Source organism: Scomber scombrus, chromosome 8, assembly GCF_963691925.1.
Source record: "Scomber scombrus chromosome 8, fScoSco1.1, whole genome shotgun sequence".
In the NCBI taxonomy this organism is placed as follows: domain Eukaryota; kingdom Metazoa; phylum Chordata; class Actinopteri; order Scombriformes; family Scombridae; genus Scomber; species Scomber scombrus.
The window spans coordinates 32,407,241-32,425,906 of record NC_084977.1 but is presented as its reverse complement, the minus strand read 5'-3'; the positions used below and the strand labels follow the sequence as shown (position 1 = coordinate 32,425,906).

Sequence of the window (18,666 nt, the reverse complement as noted above, 5' to 3'; positions counted from 1 at the left end):
ATTTTTTAATAATGAAAACAGTTGATCAATAAGTGACGGTTTCTATTCATATCTTTATCAACTTTCTTAACTTATTAAATCTGTGCTGATATTTAGGAGAAGCTGCAGTGGTTTTTTTTATGTTTTGTGGGATTCAAATTACAGCTTTAAAACATATTTTTTTAACATTTCCATCTTTATATTTATATCCTGAGTCTCTACTGGAATATCTTTACATGATTACCAGTTTAAAAAAACTCCTTATTTATCTTCTATTAGCAGGATTTCACTTGTTTTTCTCCTTCTTCCTCCGTTCCTGTTGGAGCTGAATCACATCTGAGATTCCATGAGAGTGGAAACACCTTAGCAACCACCGTAGCAACCAAGGATACAGAGCGGATGGCCATTTATGGACATCATTATCATTATTATTATAATATTACATTTTTCTCCAATAGATTTTGCAGTAACGTGTACTTTAATTTCTTATATTTTTAATTACTGCCTCCCAAAAAACTCTATATTTACCCTCTGCTGTTTTATTTGAGGGTCTGACTGCTGAGAGTTTATAGAGCTCTAAAAACAATGGAAAGAAAGTAGTGCTCATGGCCTTTTCACTGCTTCCTGTTAACAGTCACATTTGCTCCAAATGGCTCTTAACATTTCTTAAAAACCCAAATTCTCCTGAATCTCTTCCCTCCCACTATCAGACTGATGCTGGGTGTGTGGGTCATGGTTGCTGTAAATGATTAAAGTGAAACTATAAAGGGTCCTGGCACTTCTCAAATAGGAAAGTATGATATCTGAACCAATATTATTACCATGTTAATTGTAATTGTGGCATAAAATGGCTTTAAAATGACAATAATCATGTTTATCGTCATTATTTCTAAGAGAATATATCGTTTAATTAAAGCAGTTAATGTGACAGGTTGACTGTTGATTTGCAGGAAGCATTTTTTCATATATTCACCTCAAGTTTTGTAACTAAAACACCACAAAAAAGCAGATTATGTCTCCATTAAGAGATTATTCATCCTGTTTATAGTAGAAGATAAATTACATGTTGTTTTATGGCTTTATAGTCGGAGGTGCAGATTATTGATGGTGCACTCAGTGAGAAAATACTTTGAGTTTTTACTTATTGCGTCTTGAATTAGCACCACTGAAGTTCACATTCTACATTTTGCATTTTTTACTTTATTTTATCTGATTTCTGTTGGGTTTTATTTCTTATTTTAAATTAATGTTGTTTTTCCTACATGCTCTTAAACGGGTTTATTTCCATCTCATGTTATATTAGTGCTGAGGTCAGTGGTTGGAAGCTTTCTCTCATTCATAGGGACGCACCAACATATCGGTATCAGTCAGTATTTATTGACTCTGTTCTGGTTATTTACGCTCAGACTCAGACATTTTTTAACAGTTATTAAAGATTGTTTCATGAATTTGTGCACAAAGCCCATCATTACACTATCTCTGAATGATCAAAGATAATGTAATGATGAGCTGAATTACTTTAAAACTATTTTAAACAATGATTTCTTTGTTTTGTTTGAATAAATAACATAAAACAAACAAAAAATAACTGACATTGACCCAGAATATTATAATTGGTGCGTCCCTACAAATGTAAAAAACCTGTTTTATTTAAATAATAATCTTTTAAAATTGTGTATATTCATTAATTAAATCAGACTCCTAAATACCAGCACAGATCGGAGCTGTTTCCTGATCTGAAAAAGTTGATAAGAATGATTTTAATCCCTTTTTAATCCCAAAAGTTGGATAAAAATCGTCACTGTGATAAATTTGACAGAAACGCTCCCGTGTCTGATTTTTCCCGCAGGAAGTGAACGCAGCATCGTTACAACCACTCACATGACAGAAAATAATTTACAAATGTAAAAACGCGTCTGCTCGGTCTCTGTCCGTCCTATCAGAGTCCTCTCAGATCAATCAGTGCCATTATCAATGCTAGCTGTTGCCATGGTTACTTTATTATCTCTGCCGCTCAGAGCGAGGATGAGGAGGAGGAGGATGAAGAGGTCTGCGGTTTGCTTCCAGTGAGGCGACCTAGCTGAGGATCTTGTGGTAGGGGTGAAGGGTCAGGGTGGAGGTGAAGGAGCGGATGTCGGTGATGAGCGCCGCGTCCTGCAGCGACGGCGCCGAGGCCGACAGGAAGCTCAGCTCGCTCACCTCGCCGTACGCAGAGGAGGAGGGGGGGGGGGTTGTCGGCGGTGTCCGAGGTGCAGCAGGCGCTCTGCTCTGATTGGTCGTTCTCCTCCGCGCCGAAACCCACAACCTGACGGACAGAAAACAGACGAGTTCAGGTCGGTTTTTAATATTCTGATTGATTCAATAACATAATAATATATTTTTATAATTGTTCAGGTCATTTTTTAAACAAACATTTGAGGCTTTTTGATGCTTTCAGCTTCTTAAACGAGAGAATGTGCATCTTTTCTTTGTGTTAAAGTGTCAAACTTAATATTTTTTGAGTTTTAAACTAATTGTTGGACAAAAAAAAGGAAACTGTGACGAGCATAGTTCAATCTTCTGATGTTTTATAGATTAAATGACTAACTGTAAATAATCAGATTATGTTTAATTACAGGCAGAAGCTTTAACTTAAAGACTATTCCTGAATCTCATGATGATGTTTTTGTTTTAACCTTTTATTCACTGAGAAATGTAAAACATGGAATATATAAAACAGTTTTACTCACGTGAACGCTGAGTTTCCTGCTGCTGCTGTTTCTGTGCTCCAAGAACCAGGAGACCAGTTCCGCCTGAGAGAACCGCTTCAGAGCCTCGATCTGCAGCACAGAACCAGCACAGAACCAGACAACATTAGAACCACGTTAGAACCACATTAGAACCACGTTAGAACCACATTAGAACCACATTAGTTAACAGAACAATTAGCAGCTGCAGAAGTTCAGTAATGATCTGTGAGAAGAAAAGACGTCAAACTACCAGAACTCAGCAATATAACGTCAGAGAGGCTTCTTTTAAAATATTTACCTCGCTACTCAATAACTTAATAAATGTGTCTAAACTTGATGAACATTAAGTACTCGTTTGTTTTACAGCTGTCAGATTATCTATCAAACTTTGTGAGAGAGAGAGAGACAGACAAAGAAAGAGAGAGAGAGAGAGGGAGAGAGAGACAGAGAGAGAGAGAGAGAGAGAGAGAGAAAGAAAGAGAGAGAGAGACAAAGAAAGAGAGAGAAAGAGAGAGAGACAGACAAAGAAAGAGAGAGAGAGAGAGACAAAGAAAGAGAGAGAGAGAGAGACAAAGAAAGAGAGAGAGAGAGAGACAAAGAAAGAGAGAGAGAGAGAGAGAGAGAGAGAGAGAGAGAGAGAGAGAGAGAGAGAGAGTGTGTGTGTGTGTGTGTGTGTGTGTCTATATGTGTGTGTGTATGTGTGTGTGTGTGTTCTTCACCTCCTTGTTGAGCCGGTCGAAGATGTACTGCTGCGTGACGACCTCGAACCAGTTGCGGTCCACTTCCTCTCCCAGGTGAGCGTCCTCACACTCCTTCAGCTTGATGAGCGCTGTGACCTGAGTCCTGAACGCTTCCTCGCTGAGAGCCGACAGACGCTCGCCGAAGCTCAGCAGGAACTCCTCGATCTTCCCGTCTACGAACTCCGTGCTGCGAAGAGAGAAGAGACGATGTTAACCCTCAAAGCTCCAACAGGGAGACACACACACACATATATATACACACACACACACACACACACACACAGAGTAACACACACACACACACACACAGACAGAGAGTAACACACACACACACACACACACACACACAGAGAGTAACACACACACACACACAGAGAGTAACACACACACACACACACACACACACACAGAGAGTAACACACACACACAGAGAGTAACACACACACACACACACACACACACACACACACAGAGAGTAACACACACACACACACACACACAGAGAGTAACACACACACACACACACACACACACACAGAGAGTAACACACACACACACACACACACACACACACAGAGAGTAACACACACACACACACACACACAGAGAGTAACACACACACACACACACACACACACACACACACACACACACACAGAGAATAACACACACACACACACACACACACACACACACACACACACACACACACACACACACACACACACACACACACACACACACACACACACACACACACACACACACACACACACACACACACACACACGACTTTAAATGACACGAGAGGGTCAAACTCACCTAAACTTAGTGGCCTGCGTTTCCACGGTGACGGAGAATCCCAGCACACCTGAGGTGTTCCTGCAGGTCGGGTACACCTGGTACCTGGAGGTCAAAGGTCAGAGCGGAAGGAAAACATCAGTTATTGTGTTTCTTATTTAAATTTATCAGATTATTTAAATATTATTAAAATCTAAAAAGCACAAAACTAAAACTATGAGCTCAGGGTTGGGATTTTTTCAGTGATGTGAATTAAACACAGATATTATTTATTCATCTTTTATTTATTCATCTTTTACTTTGATGCATTTTAAATTATTTCAATTCTGTTAATTTAAATAAAAGTTTGAAATTCTTTGCTGCAGCTTTCAGTGTGTTGATAGAAATAAAAGAAAACTTCTAAATGGATAAACTCGTAAATTAATACCTGAAAATAGTAAAACTTTATTTTAGGTCCTCATATATATATTTACATTAATCAGTATAATTAATTAATGATTATGGTCATTATTGATTCATCTGTTGATTATTGTCTTGATTTATCAATTAGTCATTTGGTCCATAAAATGTCTGAAAATGGTTTAAAAAGATGAATCAGTCCAACATGACGTCCTCAAATGTTTGGTTCAAAGATATTTTAATTTTCAGTTTTAATAGATGACTTAAAAAAAACAAAATATTCATAATAAAGACGCTAAAATCAGAGAATATAATTTTTTTCCCCTTAAAAAATGACTCAAAACGATCATCGATCATCAGAACAGCTGGTAATTAATTTAATAGACGAGACTAATAGAATAATAATTGCAGCTCTAATATGAACATGTTGGTTCTAAGCAGATATAAATGTTTATTAATGTATTTGTTAGTTTTATACTTTAAATTTAAGACTTTCTAAAACCTTCTCAGACTCATATGAAGGTTCTTAGATTATCCATATAAATAATTATGTAACTTAAATGTTTAAAGATGTATTTATCATTATTGATTTATATTAATATCAGGTTTTATTTCCATTCTGGTTTGTTTGAATTCAAATTATTCTCATTTCTCACACAGCTGTCCTCACTGTGGTAATCAATACATCTTTAAAAATCTTAATCTTAAAGAAACCTAACTATTGTACTGAAGCAAATCTTTTTATCTTCTATTAAAAACAAGAATCTATAAATGATAATAATGTGTAAAACTAACCCGAGTGTCTCCTTCGTCCTGAGGAAGTCGAAGCACGGCTCCTCCATGTGCATCTGACGAGGAATAAGATTAAATACTTTAACTTATTTTCTGTCCAGTCAGCAGTTTTTATTTTATTTTATTTTAATGTCAGATGTTAAAACTCACCACCATCAGCTCCATCAGAGCGTGCTCTCTGAGGTTCTTCAGACCCGACTGGAACACATTCAAGATTTAAACAGTTAAACTTTAACATTCGTGTCGTCCTTCCGGGTCAAAATGACCCCGTCTGTTTTGATTGTTCCTTCTTTCCTCCTTTCCTTCCTTCCGTCTGTCTGTCCTTCCTCCCTCCTTCTCTCTTTCCACCCTCGATCCCCCTTTCTTCCTTCCTTCTGTCCCTCCTTCCCTCTTTCCTCCCCCCTACGTTCCTCCCTTCCTCTGTCCATCTTTCCTTCCTTCCTCTTTTCCTTTTCTCCATCCTACCTTCATTCCTTCTTTCCTCACTCCTTCTTTCATTCCCTCCATCCCCCTTTCTTCCTCCCTCCCTCCCTCCTTCACTCTTTCCTCCCCCTACGTTCCTCCCTTCCTGTCCTCTTTTCCTTCCTCCCTCCTACCTTCATTCCATCTTTCCTCCCTCCCTCCCTCCCTTCTTTCCTTTCCTCCCTTCCTTCCTCCCTCTTTTCTTTCCTTTCCTTTCCTCCCTTCCTTCCTCCCTCCCTCCCTCTTTTCTTTCCTCCTTCCTTCCTCCCTCCTTTATTTCCTTCCTTCCTCCCTCCCTTCCCTCCTTCCTTCCTTCCTTCTTCCTTCCTTCCTCCCTTGACTCGAGGACAACAGCAGGGTTAAACATGTACAACACAGCAAACAGAGGATGAAGATTTAACTGTGAAAGGATTTAAAAAAGGCATCAAAGCAGAAACAAAGTCTGAAACAACAACAACATCATGTGACAGAAGTCAGCTGATCCGTGTCGGTTACCTGGAAGTAGACGGTGACCTCAGAGTTGGCGTCTCCCTTGTTGAGAGACTTAACTTTACACAGATGATGTTTCTGAGGCATCTCAACCACCCGGAACAACACGGGGACCTCTGCTGGCAGCGGCTGGTACTGCAGCTTACTGCACACAGAGACAAGACAGTTACTATGGATTACAGCTGTATCAGGGTCAATTATGTTTATTTAAGGGTTAAAATGTGAAAATAAACGTATGAATAACTTGCACACATTCTTTTTTTGTGGACCCAGCATCAAATTTCTGCTTTTAATCCATTTAGAGAGAATATATTAGAGGATTATGGCAAAAATGTCTAAGTGGTGTAACCATAGAAACTTTGTACCAAATAATTCAACTTGCTTAAAAACAGTAAATTGTCAATAAAACACCATATCAACTAGTTTGGCATGATCTTACATTATAACTTATAAGTCATTATTAGTATAAGTCCACTTAAATACACTGTAGGAGGATAAAATATGTAATATTTATCATTCTTTTGTGGTTACACCATTTGACATTTTCAGGAGCATTCAGTCATTTTTGAGCTAAATGAAATGAAGCAGGATACTCACTCAATGAAGTACTGCAGGAACTCTTTGGACTCCTGTAGAAAGAAACAAAGATGAGATTAAAACTGAGCTTTTCAAACTGTGTTCATGAAACATTTAGAAACTTTTATTCTGTGGATAACGCTGATATATCGACCAATATCAGTAAATAAGATACAGACTCAGACAGTAGTTATGGAAGTATAGAAAATTCTTATTAAGTAAGTCATTGTATATCAGGCTGAAGGGAAGAAATAAGAAGAATAAAGTTATTAAAGATCATTTCATGAATCTGGATGATTGAATTTGTCTCATTCATGATGTAACGATGGGTTGAATTACTTTAACCCTCCTGTTGTCCTCAGGTCAAGAAAGGACAGGAGGAAGGGAGGAAAGAAGGAAGGAAAGGAGTAAGGAGGGATGGAGGAAAAGAGGAAGGAAGGAAGGAAAGGAGTAAGGAGGGATGCAGGAAAAGAGGAAGGAAGGAAGGAAGGAAAGGAGTAAGGAGGGAGGGAGGAAAAGAGGAAGGAAGGAAGGAAAGGAGTAAGGAGGGGTGAGGAAAAGAGGAAGGGAGGAAAGAAGGAAGGAAGGAAAGGAGTAAGGCGGGATGGAGGAAAAGAGGAAGGGAGGAAGGAGAGGAGTAAGGAGGGATGGAGGAAAAGAGGAAGGAGAGAAGGAAGGAAAGGAGTAAGGAGGGATGAGGAAAAGAGGAAGGAAGGAAGGAAGGAAAGGAGTAAGGCGGGAAAGAAGGAAGGAAGGAGGGATGGAGGAAAAGAGGAAGGGAGGAAGGAGAGAAGGAAGGAAGGAAGCAAGGAAAGGAGTAAGGAGGGAGGGAGGAAAAGAGGAAGGGAGGAACGAGAGAAGGAAGCAAAGAAGGAAGTAAAGGAGTAAGGAGGGATGAGGAAAAGAGGAAGGAAGGAAGAAAGGAAGGAAAGGAGTAAGGAGGGAGGGAGGAAAAGAGGAAGGAAGTAAGGAGAGAAGGAAGGGCGGAAGGAAAGGAGTAAGGAGGAAGGAAGGAATGAAGGAATGAAGGAGGAGGGAGCATAGAAAGAGGGAAGGAGGGGGAGAACAAAGGAAAAATTAAAGAAAGGGAGGAAGGAAGGAAGGAACAGTCAAAAGAGACAGGAGGGTTAAAACAATCAAGTTATTTATTTTCTACAATGATTTATTTGTTTGTGGAATAAATAACAACAAAACATAATTACATCATCAAAAAACAACCCCAAAAAATCTGTATATAACGGCCAAATTCTAATTTTAAAAATCAGTATTGGCCCATGATTTCCCAATCGATGTCTCTCTATTTTAAACGTCTTGTATGAGTGAAGATAATAAACAGATCTGAGTTCAGTCTGAATGATCCACAGACATTAACGACAGACTGAAGTCGTATTTATCATATTTTTAAAGCTGTTTTAAAGCGTCTTTGTCCTCCTCTGTTGAGTGTTAGTGTCTCACCGTGCTGGTGAAGTTGCCCTGCACCAGCCCCTCGGTGTACAGCTCCGCCTTCAGCCCTCCGACGAATGTCATGAGGTCATCGACGGTCAGACCCTTCATCACGGCTTGATACTTCTGAATCACCGACCAGCGGCAGTGTTCCAGGATCAGCAGACGAACGTCCCTGAAGACAAAAACACAGCTGAAACCTCTAATGTCTGAACCAGGCGGGGAGTTCTGGTCCTCTGCAATGATGCCGAGGAAGTAACTTAAAACTGCATTCTATCAAATGGCCACCAGGGGGCGACCGTTTTGGTGTCAAAAGGACTTCCGTCTCTATACAAGTCAATGGAGAATTCACCAACTTCTCACTTGATTTCTAACCTCAGTAAACGTTTTCAAAATGTGTTTATGGTCTCAATCGCTAGTTTAAAGCCTTCTTCAATGCAGTAAGACATCATGGATGTTACGTCCATTTTATATACAGTCTATGTTGTGGACGAGCTGCTTTCTTTCTCCTTTCCTGTGTGTGTGTGTGTGTGTGTGTGTGTGTGTGTGTGTGTGTGTGTGTGTGTGTGTGTGTATAACATACTTTCCCAGCCTCTCTGGTTTGATGAGGATGTTGAAGTAGGTTTTCTTCAGCTGCTCTGAGAACATGGAGAAGACTCCCGGCTCAGCGGTGAAGTCGGCCAGATGATCGACGATCAGCCTCAGAAGCAGCTGGAAGGAAAGAGACGAGACAGCGAGTTTCAATATGTTTAACCTTTGTGTCGTCCTCCCGGGTCAAATTGACCCCGTCTGTTTTGATTGTTCCTTCTTTCCTCTCTCCCTCGTTCTCTCTTTCTTTCCTCTCCATTACCTTCCTTCCTCCATTCCTCTTTCCTTCTTTCCCCCTACCTACGTTCCTTCCCTCCCTTCTTCCCTCCCACCTTTTCTCTTTCTTTCCTCCCCCCTACCTTCCTCCCTTCCTTCTTTCCTTCCTTTCTCCCTCCCTCTTTCCTTCTTTCCTCCGTCCTTCCTTCCTCCCTTTCTTCTTTCCTTTCCTCCCTTCCTTCCTCCCTCCTTTCCTTCCTGTGTGTGCGTGTGCGTGTGTGTGTGTGTGCGTGTGTGCGTGTGTTCTTACAGGCAGTTTGTGGTTGAACCCCTTCAGGCGGATCACCAGTCCGTGTTCTCCGGCTACCAGCTTATATTCCAGCTGAGCCACGTCGGCTTCGTACGCCGGCTCCGCCAGATTATGAGCCAAGATGTTCACGAAGATGTCAAACAGCACCAGACTGAAGGAGAGGCACAGTTAGATGTGTTAAAAGACTTCAGCCATTCACCATCTTCTCAGTGTTTGTTGTGTTTGAACCCTCTTGTTGTACTCGAGTCAAGGAAGGAAGGGAGGAAGGGAGGAAGAAGGAAGGAAAGGAAGAGGAAAGGAGGGAGGGACAAGGATTGAAGGGAGGGAAGAAGGAATGGAGGAAGGGAAGAAGAAAGGAAAGGAGGAAGGGAAGAAGAAAGACAAATGAGGGAGGGATGAAGGAAGGGAGGAAGATGGAAGGAAAGAAGGAAGAAAGGAAGGTAGGAGGGAAGGAGAAAGGAAAAGAAAAAGGAGGAAGGAAAGGAAGGAGTGAAGGAAGGAAGGAAGGAGTGAAGGTAAGAAGGAAGGGTGGAAAGAGAGAAGGAGGGAGGAAGAAGGAAGAAAGGAAGGTAAGATGGAGGGAGGAAACAAGGAAGGAGGGAGGGAGGGAGAAAGGAAAAGAGGAAGGGAGGAAGGAAAGGAAGGAAGGGAGGAGTGAAGGAAAGAAGGAAGGGAGGAAAGAAGGAACAGTCAAAACAGACAGGGTCAATTTGACCCGGGAGGACGACATGAAGGTTAAACTGAAGGTTTCTTACTTTTCTGGACTCTTCTGGATCATCGGAGAAATCAGGTTGAACCGAATATAAGCTGAGAGACAGAAAAACATTGTGTTGAATTTAGTTCATTTATTTGTACAAATGACAAAAGATGATTGTGAGCTGAGATTTGAAAAAAACCCAAAAGGTCTGATTAAAACATCTACAACTGAAATGATTATAAATGATATAAACATTAGCACATACTTTTATCATCCTATTATCTTATTTCATTGTGATTATTGCTTTTATATGTAGTCATTTGTTTTTTCTAACCCTTCATCGTGACTAACAGATCTCACCTTTAGGGATCTTGAACTTGTTGTCCTTCTTGTACCACAGACAGCCGCGCTCGTTGTTCACGACTCTGACAGGAAACTCCGACTCTGGACAGTCGAACTCTTTCAGAGTAAAATCCGTCGCTGCAGCAGGAGAAAAAAAAAAATGTTATTCAGCTACTGGTTGTTGCCTTAAATATGAATGAATGGTACATTTAAGGACATTTGGGTTGTTTGCACTGACCGATGAACTTGTTCTCAGCAGGAAGGTGAAGTCCAGGATTCACCTCGAAGTCTCCCGCCCAGCGCTGAGCCCACTCCTCTGGGATGTCTGATGAGACAAAAACAAGACGTTATATAAGTTTTTCTGTTCAATTCGGAGCCTTTTTATTCACTTCTCTGGTCTGAGCCATTCTCATCCTGTCTCCATGGTAACCGGGAGAAGCGAGGACACACGGTGACACTCAGAGTCAATTATTCGCCGCATGCAGCAAAAAAAATTAGCTTCAGTTCACAAAAGACTGCAGTGTGTGTGTGTGTGTGTGTGTGTGTGTGTGTGTGTGTGTGTGTGTGTGTGTGTGTGTGTGTGTGTGTGTCGTACCCTCCATGTTGTAGCAGGTACCGAACCATTTCTCTCTGAGTGGACATTGACCCTCGTTTTCTGGTGACAGCAGCAGCAGGTTTGATCTGTCCGGAGTCAGCAGGGACAGAGCCGCACTGATCACCTGCACACACACACACACACACGCACACACACACGCACACGCACACGCACGCACACACACACACACACACACACACACACACACACACACACACACACACACACACACACACACACACACACACACACACACACACACACACACACACATTTGGGATTACCATCACTGCAGTAGCATCTGTTTTGTTAAACCTGGTTAAATCCTTTTGAGGGATCACTGCAGTAAATGTTTGTCTATTTATAAATATTTTTTATATGCATAGATTATCGGCTGATAAAGCGATATCAGAACTTGTTTACTCCTTAATATCAATTTTGGCATCTGCCCCCCAAAAAAACCCAAATATCAGTCAGGCTCTACTTTAGACAAACCAAAACATGTTCTGATTCTGGATCAGCGCTCCGTCCTTCAAACTTAAAACCAATCAGTGCAGCGTTTCAACTCTGCTAAGTTCTGCATTATTTCACCCTCTCAGCCATTTAAGCCACTAAATAAATCACAGCAGGCAGCAGGATTATTATAGTTAACTAAAACTAGCACTGATCAAATAATTTATTTAACTGAAATACAAATAAAAACGAGTTTAAAAAACAAACAAAAACTAAAATGAACAATGCAAAACCAACTCAAACTAAACTAAATTGCAGATAAAAATCTGCTTCGTATGTGTTGTCGTTTAGTTTTCTCCATTTTTACTGTTTCCTGTTCAGTTTGACTCTTATATTAAAAACTAAACCAAAACTACTTCATCACTTGTTAAATTCACTAAAACTAAACTGAAAAACTAAATAAAAACAAAAACTATAATAACCCTGGTGGGAACACAGATATATTTACACCTGTCACTGCCTTCTTATTAGTATTTACGAATTATTTTACTTGGTTTTTACTTTTTCTGCTGTGTTATTGTTATTGTTTGAGTCGTGTCAAAGAGGATTTTCTGTTATACTTTATACACAGATTCATATATTGGGCAGATTAATGTAAACAGTCGCAGCTCTACAGAGCTCAGAGAGTTTCTTCTGACGCTGATTCCGAATCAGATTGTGAGTCGTGGTTGTCATGGTTACCTCCTGGTCGTACTCAAACATGAGCTGGTCTCCGGTCAGGAAGTCGTCTTTGGGAAACAGCTGCATGTTCTCACAGATGTTCTCCACAAACTCGATCGGATCCGTCTGTTCGAACATAAAAAACACAGCAGAGAGAAAAACATGAAAGAGGAGATTTAACTCATAACTCACAAATATTCAATCCAAGAGAGATTCTTTTATTAATACACTGGTTTTTATGGTAGTTCTAATAATAATAAACACACATTATTGCTTGTTAACAGTCAGGAGAACACACACATGCAGGATTATTATAACTGTTTATATATCCTGCAGGATGAACTCTATTAATTGTATCCTTCTTCATTATTATCACAGCTGATGAACTGTTTGGGGATTAATTTCAGCGACTCTGATTGTTGATCACCTGCTGCTTCATTATGTGTCTGTAAACTCATTAATTTCAACCTCAGACGGTGTTTGTTTGTTTACCTGCTCCTGATAGTGGAACTCGTTGGCTTCAATCTTCTGAATTTCTTCATAGATCCTGGAAAAGAAAAAAAGAAACATTTGAGTAACAAGACAATTAAATAACTGAAAATGTAGAAATATGAGTGTTTTTATAAGCACAAAATTCTGATTATTCTTGTTTAATGTTTGTGTTACCACTGATGATTCATTCTCATCATCATCATCACTAATTATATTATGTTTTAGACGGTCCTTATTCTTTAAATTCCATTTTAATTTCCCACATTTTTATGTCTGATTTTACTTCATCACATTTTGTCTTTGGTTGTTTTTATTATTTTCTTTTCTTATCTTTGTTTTTTATGTTATACTGATTTTATTTAATTATTTATTCATCATATTTTAATATTTTATTCATTTATTTAATAATATATTTCTTAGATAGATAGATAGATACTAAGGCATCACATAAAAACACATCTCTAACTATCCAATGGTAAAAAAATTTATAAAACTTATTACTTAAAATAGCCAAAACAAACAGTGTACTAACATAAGTACGTGATTAAAGACACACAGCATGAATCTAATTTGAATCAATCAATTTTTTAATATTATAATATTATAATATTATATTGTTTATATTGTATGATTAACAGTTGTTAAACAGAACACTAATAAAGTTTTGAAAAAAAACAAAAAAAACCCACCAACATTCTACTGATGATGCAATAATAAAGAGTTAAACTTATTACTAAAAATACCCAAAACTTATACTAATAAAACAAATAGTGTACTAACATAAGTATGTGATTAAAGACACACAGCATAAATCCATTTTTTAATATTATATTGTTATATTGTGAATAGTGTGATTAACAGTTGTTAAACACTAATAAAGTTTTGAAAAAAAACACCAACATTCTGACACATCAAAGAGTTATGACATCACACATCAAAGCAGTCTGATGACAGCACACATCAAAGCAGGCTGATGACATCACACATCAAAGCAGGCTGACAGCACATCAAAGCAGGCTGATGACAGCACACATCAAAGCAGGCTGATGACATCATACGCACACTTTTGGGGAACATTGTATATAGGACTAGAGTTCCTTAGTGTCACATTCGTGTTCCAATAACTCAAACGCAGAGTTAAATAAATCACAAACACTAAAGACCAGAGATTATAATCTAACAACAAATCCAACCTAAAGAAATTTAACTTTAGCATTGAAATGGCAACTAATCACAACATGCCTACAACAGTTACTGAGCTCTCCAAAATGCTGCAAGCTGAAAGAGAGCAGCGCAAGGCGGAGCAGCAGAGAGCCACTAAGAGAGAGAAGGAGCTTCGCGCTGAAATGGATCAAATGAAAGAAGCCATCGTTAACCAGGAGACCATTAAGTACAAAGCTCTGGAGAGAGAGAGGGACGCTTCTCTCAGAGAGGCAGAGCACCTCAAATTGAAATTGTCGGCTCTCCGTGAAATCGGGAGCACGTACGTGGACGAGACGGCGGAAAGAGAACGACTGCGCCAACAACGGGACGACCTGCAGAAGGAAGTGGAACAGCTCAAATCGCAGGTTCACCGGGAGAAGGAGGTGCATGCCGAGAGGCAGCTGAGAGACTCGGAGAGGGAGAAGACGCTCCTCAGACAAATCGCTGAACTCAAGGAGCAAATCCGTACCGAGCGAGACGAGTGCACAGACTCATTCGTGCCCAAAATCAGAGCCTTGGAGAGGGAGATTATGCTGCTTAAGGCCATCTGTGGACACGACAACGATGAGGAAACATCTGAAGACTCGTGTGAAAATAACAAGGCTGACGATAACGAAGAAGTCACCTCAACGCAGGAGGAAAAAGACGAGGAGCAGCTGAACGTTCCTGATGAGCGTTCAGAGGCCGAAGCTACATCGGTAACGAACCTCGAGGCTTCGGAGAGTCAAATCGAAGTCTCGGTTGAAGTAATAGACCAGCAGGAGAGAAACCAAACCGATGAGAGCGAAGTTACAACACAAAACTATGAGACAAGCCAAATCAAAGTCTCAGGTGAAGGAATAGATGAGCAGGAGAGAAACCAAACACATGAGAGCGAAGGTATGACTCAAAACTGGGCGACGTTTCCTCAGGCAGTGGACGACGAGTTGAATGAACAACTGTCAGAGCGCGAGGAGGAGGAGGAGGAGGAAGAAGAAGAGTCTGTCGCTAAAGACTCAGAGGAAAGTCACCTTATTGAGCAAGCTGGAGGCTCGGTACAGACGCCGAAGAAAAAGAGGAAAGGGTGGAAGAAGTTTATTTACTACATTCAGCCGTGGCACTGTGGGAGAAAGTAGAGCGGAAGGCTTTACTTGGGGATATGAGGGATATTGTATATAGATTGTAGTTGTTTAGATATGTAGATATATATGTTTTATAAATAGGAGATAGATAGATATATATTCATAAATAGAAGATAGGTAGTATATATTTTTGTATATAGGATATAGGTAGATATATATGTTTTATAAATAGGACAGAAAGATTTATATTCATAAATAGGAGATAGATAGTATATATAGTTTTGTAAATAGTAGATAGTATGTATAATATTGTACGTGGGAGGTGGGGTGGGTATATATTTCGTACATAGGGTGGGGGGTGGGAGGTGGGAGGTGGGGTAGGGGGGGTATATATTTTGTACATAGGGTGGGGGGTGGGGGGTGGAGGGGTATATATTTAAAATAGATAATTTTAAACTTACACTTATTTGCTACAGCCAGTTTCACTCATTCATATTTATAAGGTATCGGTGCTGCAGAGTGACTGGATGTGAATAAGTGTAAGGCCAACTGTATATATAAATATATATATATATAATAAATAAAGCACCTTTACCTTGATTTAAAGATTGTGTGTTGTTTCTTTAATCTGAACTTTAAAACAATTATCTGATATTTGACAAGGGTTTATTGTGCAGGCTAGGAAATAGTCCAGTAGCAAACGATAATAATAATAATATATTTATTTAGTAAAGCACCTTTCACAAGAATAACATTAGAAATGCAAATATTAAAACACAAAAACCTAAAATCAATGAGGCAGAAGCAATAAAAAAAACATATTACTATTAGATTAAAATAAGTCATATTTACTATATATCATAGTCTATTTTCAGCCCATAGAGTCTTAATGTGAAATGCTGAGTACCTCAAAGTTTTATGTCAGAAATGTTTAATATGGATCCCGACAAGTTGCATGTTGTAACAGATTATTCTTGTTGACTTTTCTGTATTAATTAATTAATTTAAAATATCTTTTTTAATGTTTGTGTTACCATTGATGATTCATTCTCATCATCACCACTAATTATTTTATGTTTTAGACGGTCCTTTATTTTTTTAATTCTATTTTTATTTCCCTATTTACCTTTTTATGTCTGATTTTACTTCATCATATTTTGTCTTTTGGCTGTTTTTATTATTTTATTTTCTTATCTTTTAAGGCCATTTCAGATTTTTACTCTCTTTATGTTATACTGATTTTATTTAATTATTTATTCATTATATTTTAATATTTTATTTATTTATTTTATAGACATATAGATAGATAGATACTAAGGCATCACATAAAAACACATCTCTAACTATCCAATGGTAAAAAAATTAATAAAACGTATTACTTAAAATAGCCAAAACTTGTACTAATAAAACAAACAGTGTACTAACATAAATGTGATTAAAGACACACAGCATGAATCTGATTTGAATTAATCCATTTTTTAATATTATAATATTATATTGTTATATTGTATGATTAACAGTTGTTAAACAGAATACTAATAAAGTTTTGAAAAAAAAATAAAAACACCAACATTCTACTGATGATGCAATAAAGAGTTAAACTTATTACTAAAAAATACCCAAAACTTGTACTAATAAAACAAATAGTGTACTAACATAAGTATGTGATTAAAGATACAAAGCATAAATCCATTTTTTAATATTATATTGTTATATTGTGAATAGTGTGATTAACAGTTGTTAAACACTAATAAAGTTTTGAAAAAAACACACAAAAAACACATACATTCTACTGATAACACATTAAAGAGTTATGACATCACACATCAAAGCAGGCTGATGACAGCACACATCAAAGCAGGCTGATGACATCATACGCACACTTTTGGGGAACATTGTATATAGGACTAGAGTTCCTTAGTGTCACATTCGTGTTCCAATAACTCAAACGCAGAGTTAAATAAATCACAAACACTAAAGACCAGAGATTATAATCTAACAACAAATCCAACCTAAAGAACTTTAGCATTGAAATGGCAACTAATCACAACATGCCTACAACAGTTACTGAGCTCTCCAAAATTCTGCAAGCTGAAAGAGAGCAGCGCAAGGCGGAGCAGCAGAGAGCCACTAAGAGAGAGAAGGAGCTTCGTGCTGAAATGGATCAAATGAGAGAAGCCATAACTAACCAAGAGACCATTAAGTACAAAGCTCTGGAGAGGGAGAGGGACGCTTCTCTCAGAGAGGCAGAGCACCTCAAATTGAAATTGTCGGCTCTCCGTGAAATCGGGAGCACGTACGTGGACGAGACGGCGGAAAGAGAGAAACTGCGCAAACAACGGGACGACCTACAGAAGGAAGTGGAACAGCTCAAATCGCAGGTTCACCGGGAGAAGGAGGTGCACGCCGAGAGGCAGCTGAGAGACTCGGAAAGGGAGAAGACGCTCCTCAAACAAATCGCTGAACTCAAGGAGCAAATCCGTACCGAGCGAGACGAGTGCACAGACTCATTCGTGCCCAAAATCAAGGCCTTGGAGAGGGAGATTATGCTGCTTAAGGCCATCTGTGGACACGACAACGATGAGGAAACATCTGAAGACTCGTGTGAAAATAACAAGGCTGACGATAACGAGGAAGTCACCTCAACGCAGGAGGAAAAAGACGAGGAGCAGCTGAACGTTCCTGATGAGCGTTCAGAGGCTGCGGCTACATCGGTAACGAACCTCGAGGCTTCGGAGAGTCAAATCGAAGTCTCGGTCGAAGGAATAGACCAGCAGGAGAGAAACCAAACCGATGAGAGGAACGAAGGTATGACTCAAAACAATGAGACAAGTCAAATCAAAGTCTCGGACGAAGGTATAGACCAGGAGGAGAGAAACCAAGCGGATGAGAGGAACGAAGGTACAACCCAAAACTATGATACATGTCAAATCAAAGTCTCAGGTGAAGGAATAAAACAGGAGAGAAACCAAACACATGAGAGCGAAGCTACAACCCAAAACTGGGCGACGTTTCCTCAGGCAGTGGACGACGAGTTGAATGAACAACTGTCAGAGCGCGAGGAGGAGGAGGAGGAAGAAGAAGAAGAGTCTGTCGCTAAAGACTCAGAGGAAAGTCACCTTATTGAGCAAGCTGGAGGCTCGGTACAGACGCCGAAGAAAAAGAGGAAAGGGTGGAAGAAGTTTATTTACTACATTCAGCCGTGGCACTGGGGGAGAAAGTAGAGCAGAAGGCTTTTCTGGGGGATATGAGGGATATTGTATATAGATTGTAGATGTTTAGATATGTAGATATATATGTTTTATAAATAGGAGATAGGTAGTATATATTTTTGTATATAGGAGATAGGTAGATATATATATATATATATGTTTTATAAATAGGAGATAGATAGTATATATAGTTTTGTAAATAGTAGATAGTATGTATAATATTGTACGTGGGAGGTGGGGTGGGTATATATTTCGTACATAGGGTGGGGGGTGGGGGAGGGGGGGGTATATATTTCGTACATAGGGTGGGGGAGGGGGGGTATATATTTCGTACATAGGGTGGGGGGTGGGGGTATATATTTCGTAC

At 39.3% G+C, this 18,666-nt stretch overlaps 1 protein-coding gene across 1 annotated transcript in view; it reads right to left on the bottom strand.

Annotated features, from left to right (window-relative positions):
* Positions 1 to 1,513: 1,513 nt before the first annotated feature.
* LOC133984645 (nardilysin-like) overlaps positions 1,514 to 18,666 on the bottom strand; it is a 31,382-nt gene continuing 14,229 nt past the window's right edge. Inside the window, 18 exon segments of the mRNA XM_062424081.1 lie at positions 1,514 to 2,200; positions 2,202 to 2,284; positions 2,709 to 2,798; positions 3,428 to 3,635; positions 4,271 to 4,354; positions 5,444 to 5,496; positions 5,591 to 5,638; positions 6,398 to 6,536; positions 6,989 to 7,020; positions 8,423 to 8,585; positions 8,994 to 9,121; positions 9,525 to 9,675; positions 10,280 to 10,331; positions 10,582 to 10,701; positions 10,802 to 10,888; positions 11,159 to 11,282; positions 12,353 to 12,457; positions 12,824 to 12,878. Of these exon segments, the coding sequence (XP_062280065.1) occupies positions 2,056 to 2,200; positions 2,202 to 2,284; positions 2,709 to 2,798; positions 3,428 to 3,635; positions 4,271 to 4,354; positions 5,444 to 5,496; positions 5,591 to 5,638; positions 6,398 to 6,536; positions 6,989 to 7,020; positions 8,423 to 8,585; positions 8,994 to 9,121; positions 9,525 to 9,675; positions 10,280 to 10,331; positions 10,582 to 10,701; positions 10,802 to 10,888; positions 11,159 to 11,282; positions 12,353 to 12,457; positions 12,824 to 12,878 (1,867 nt within the window). The 3' untranslated portion in view covers positions 1,514 to 2,055.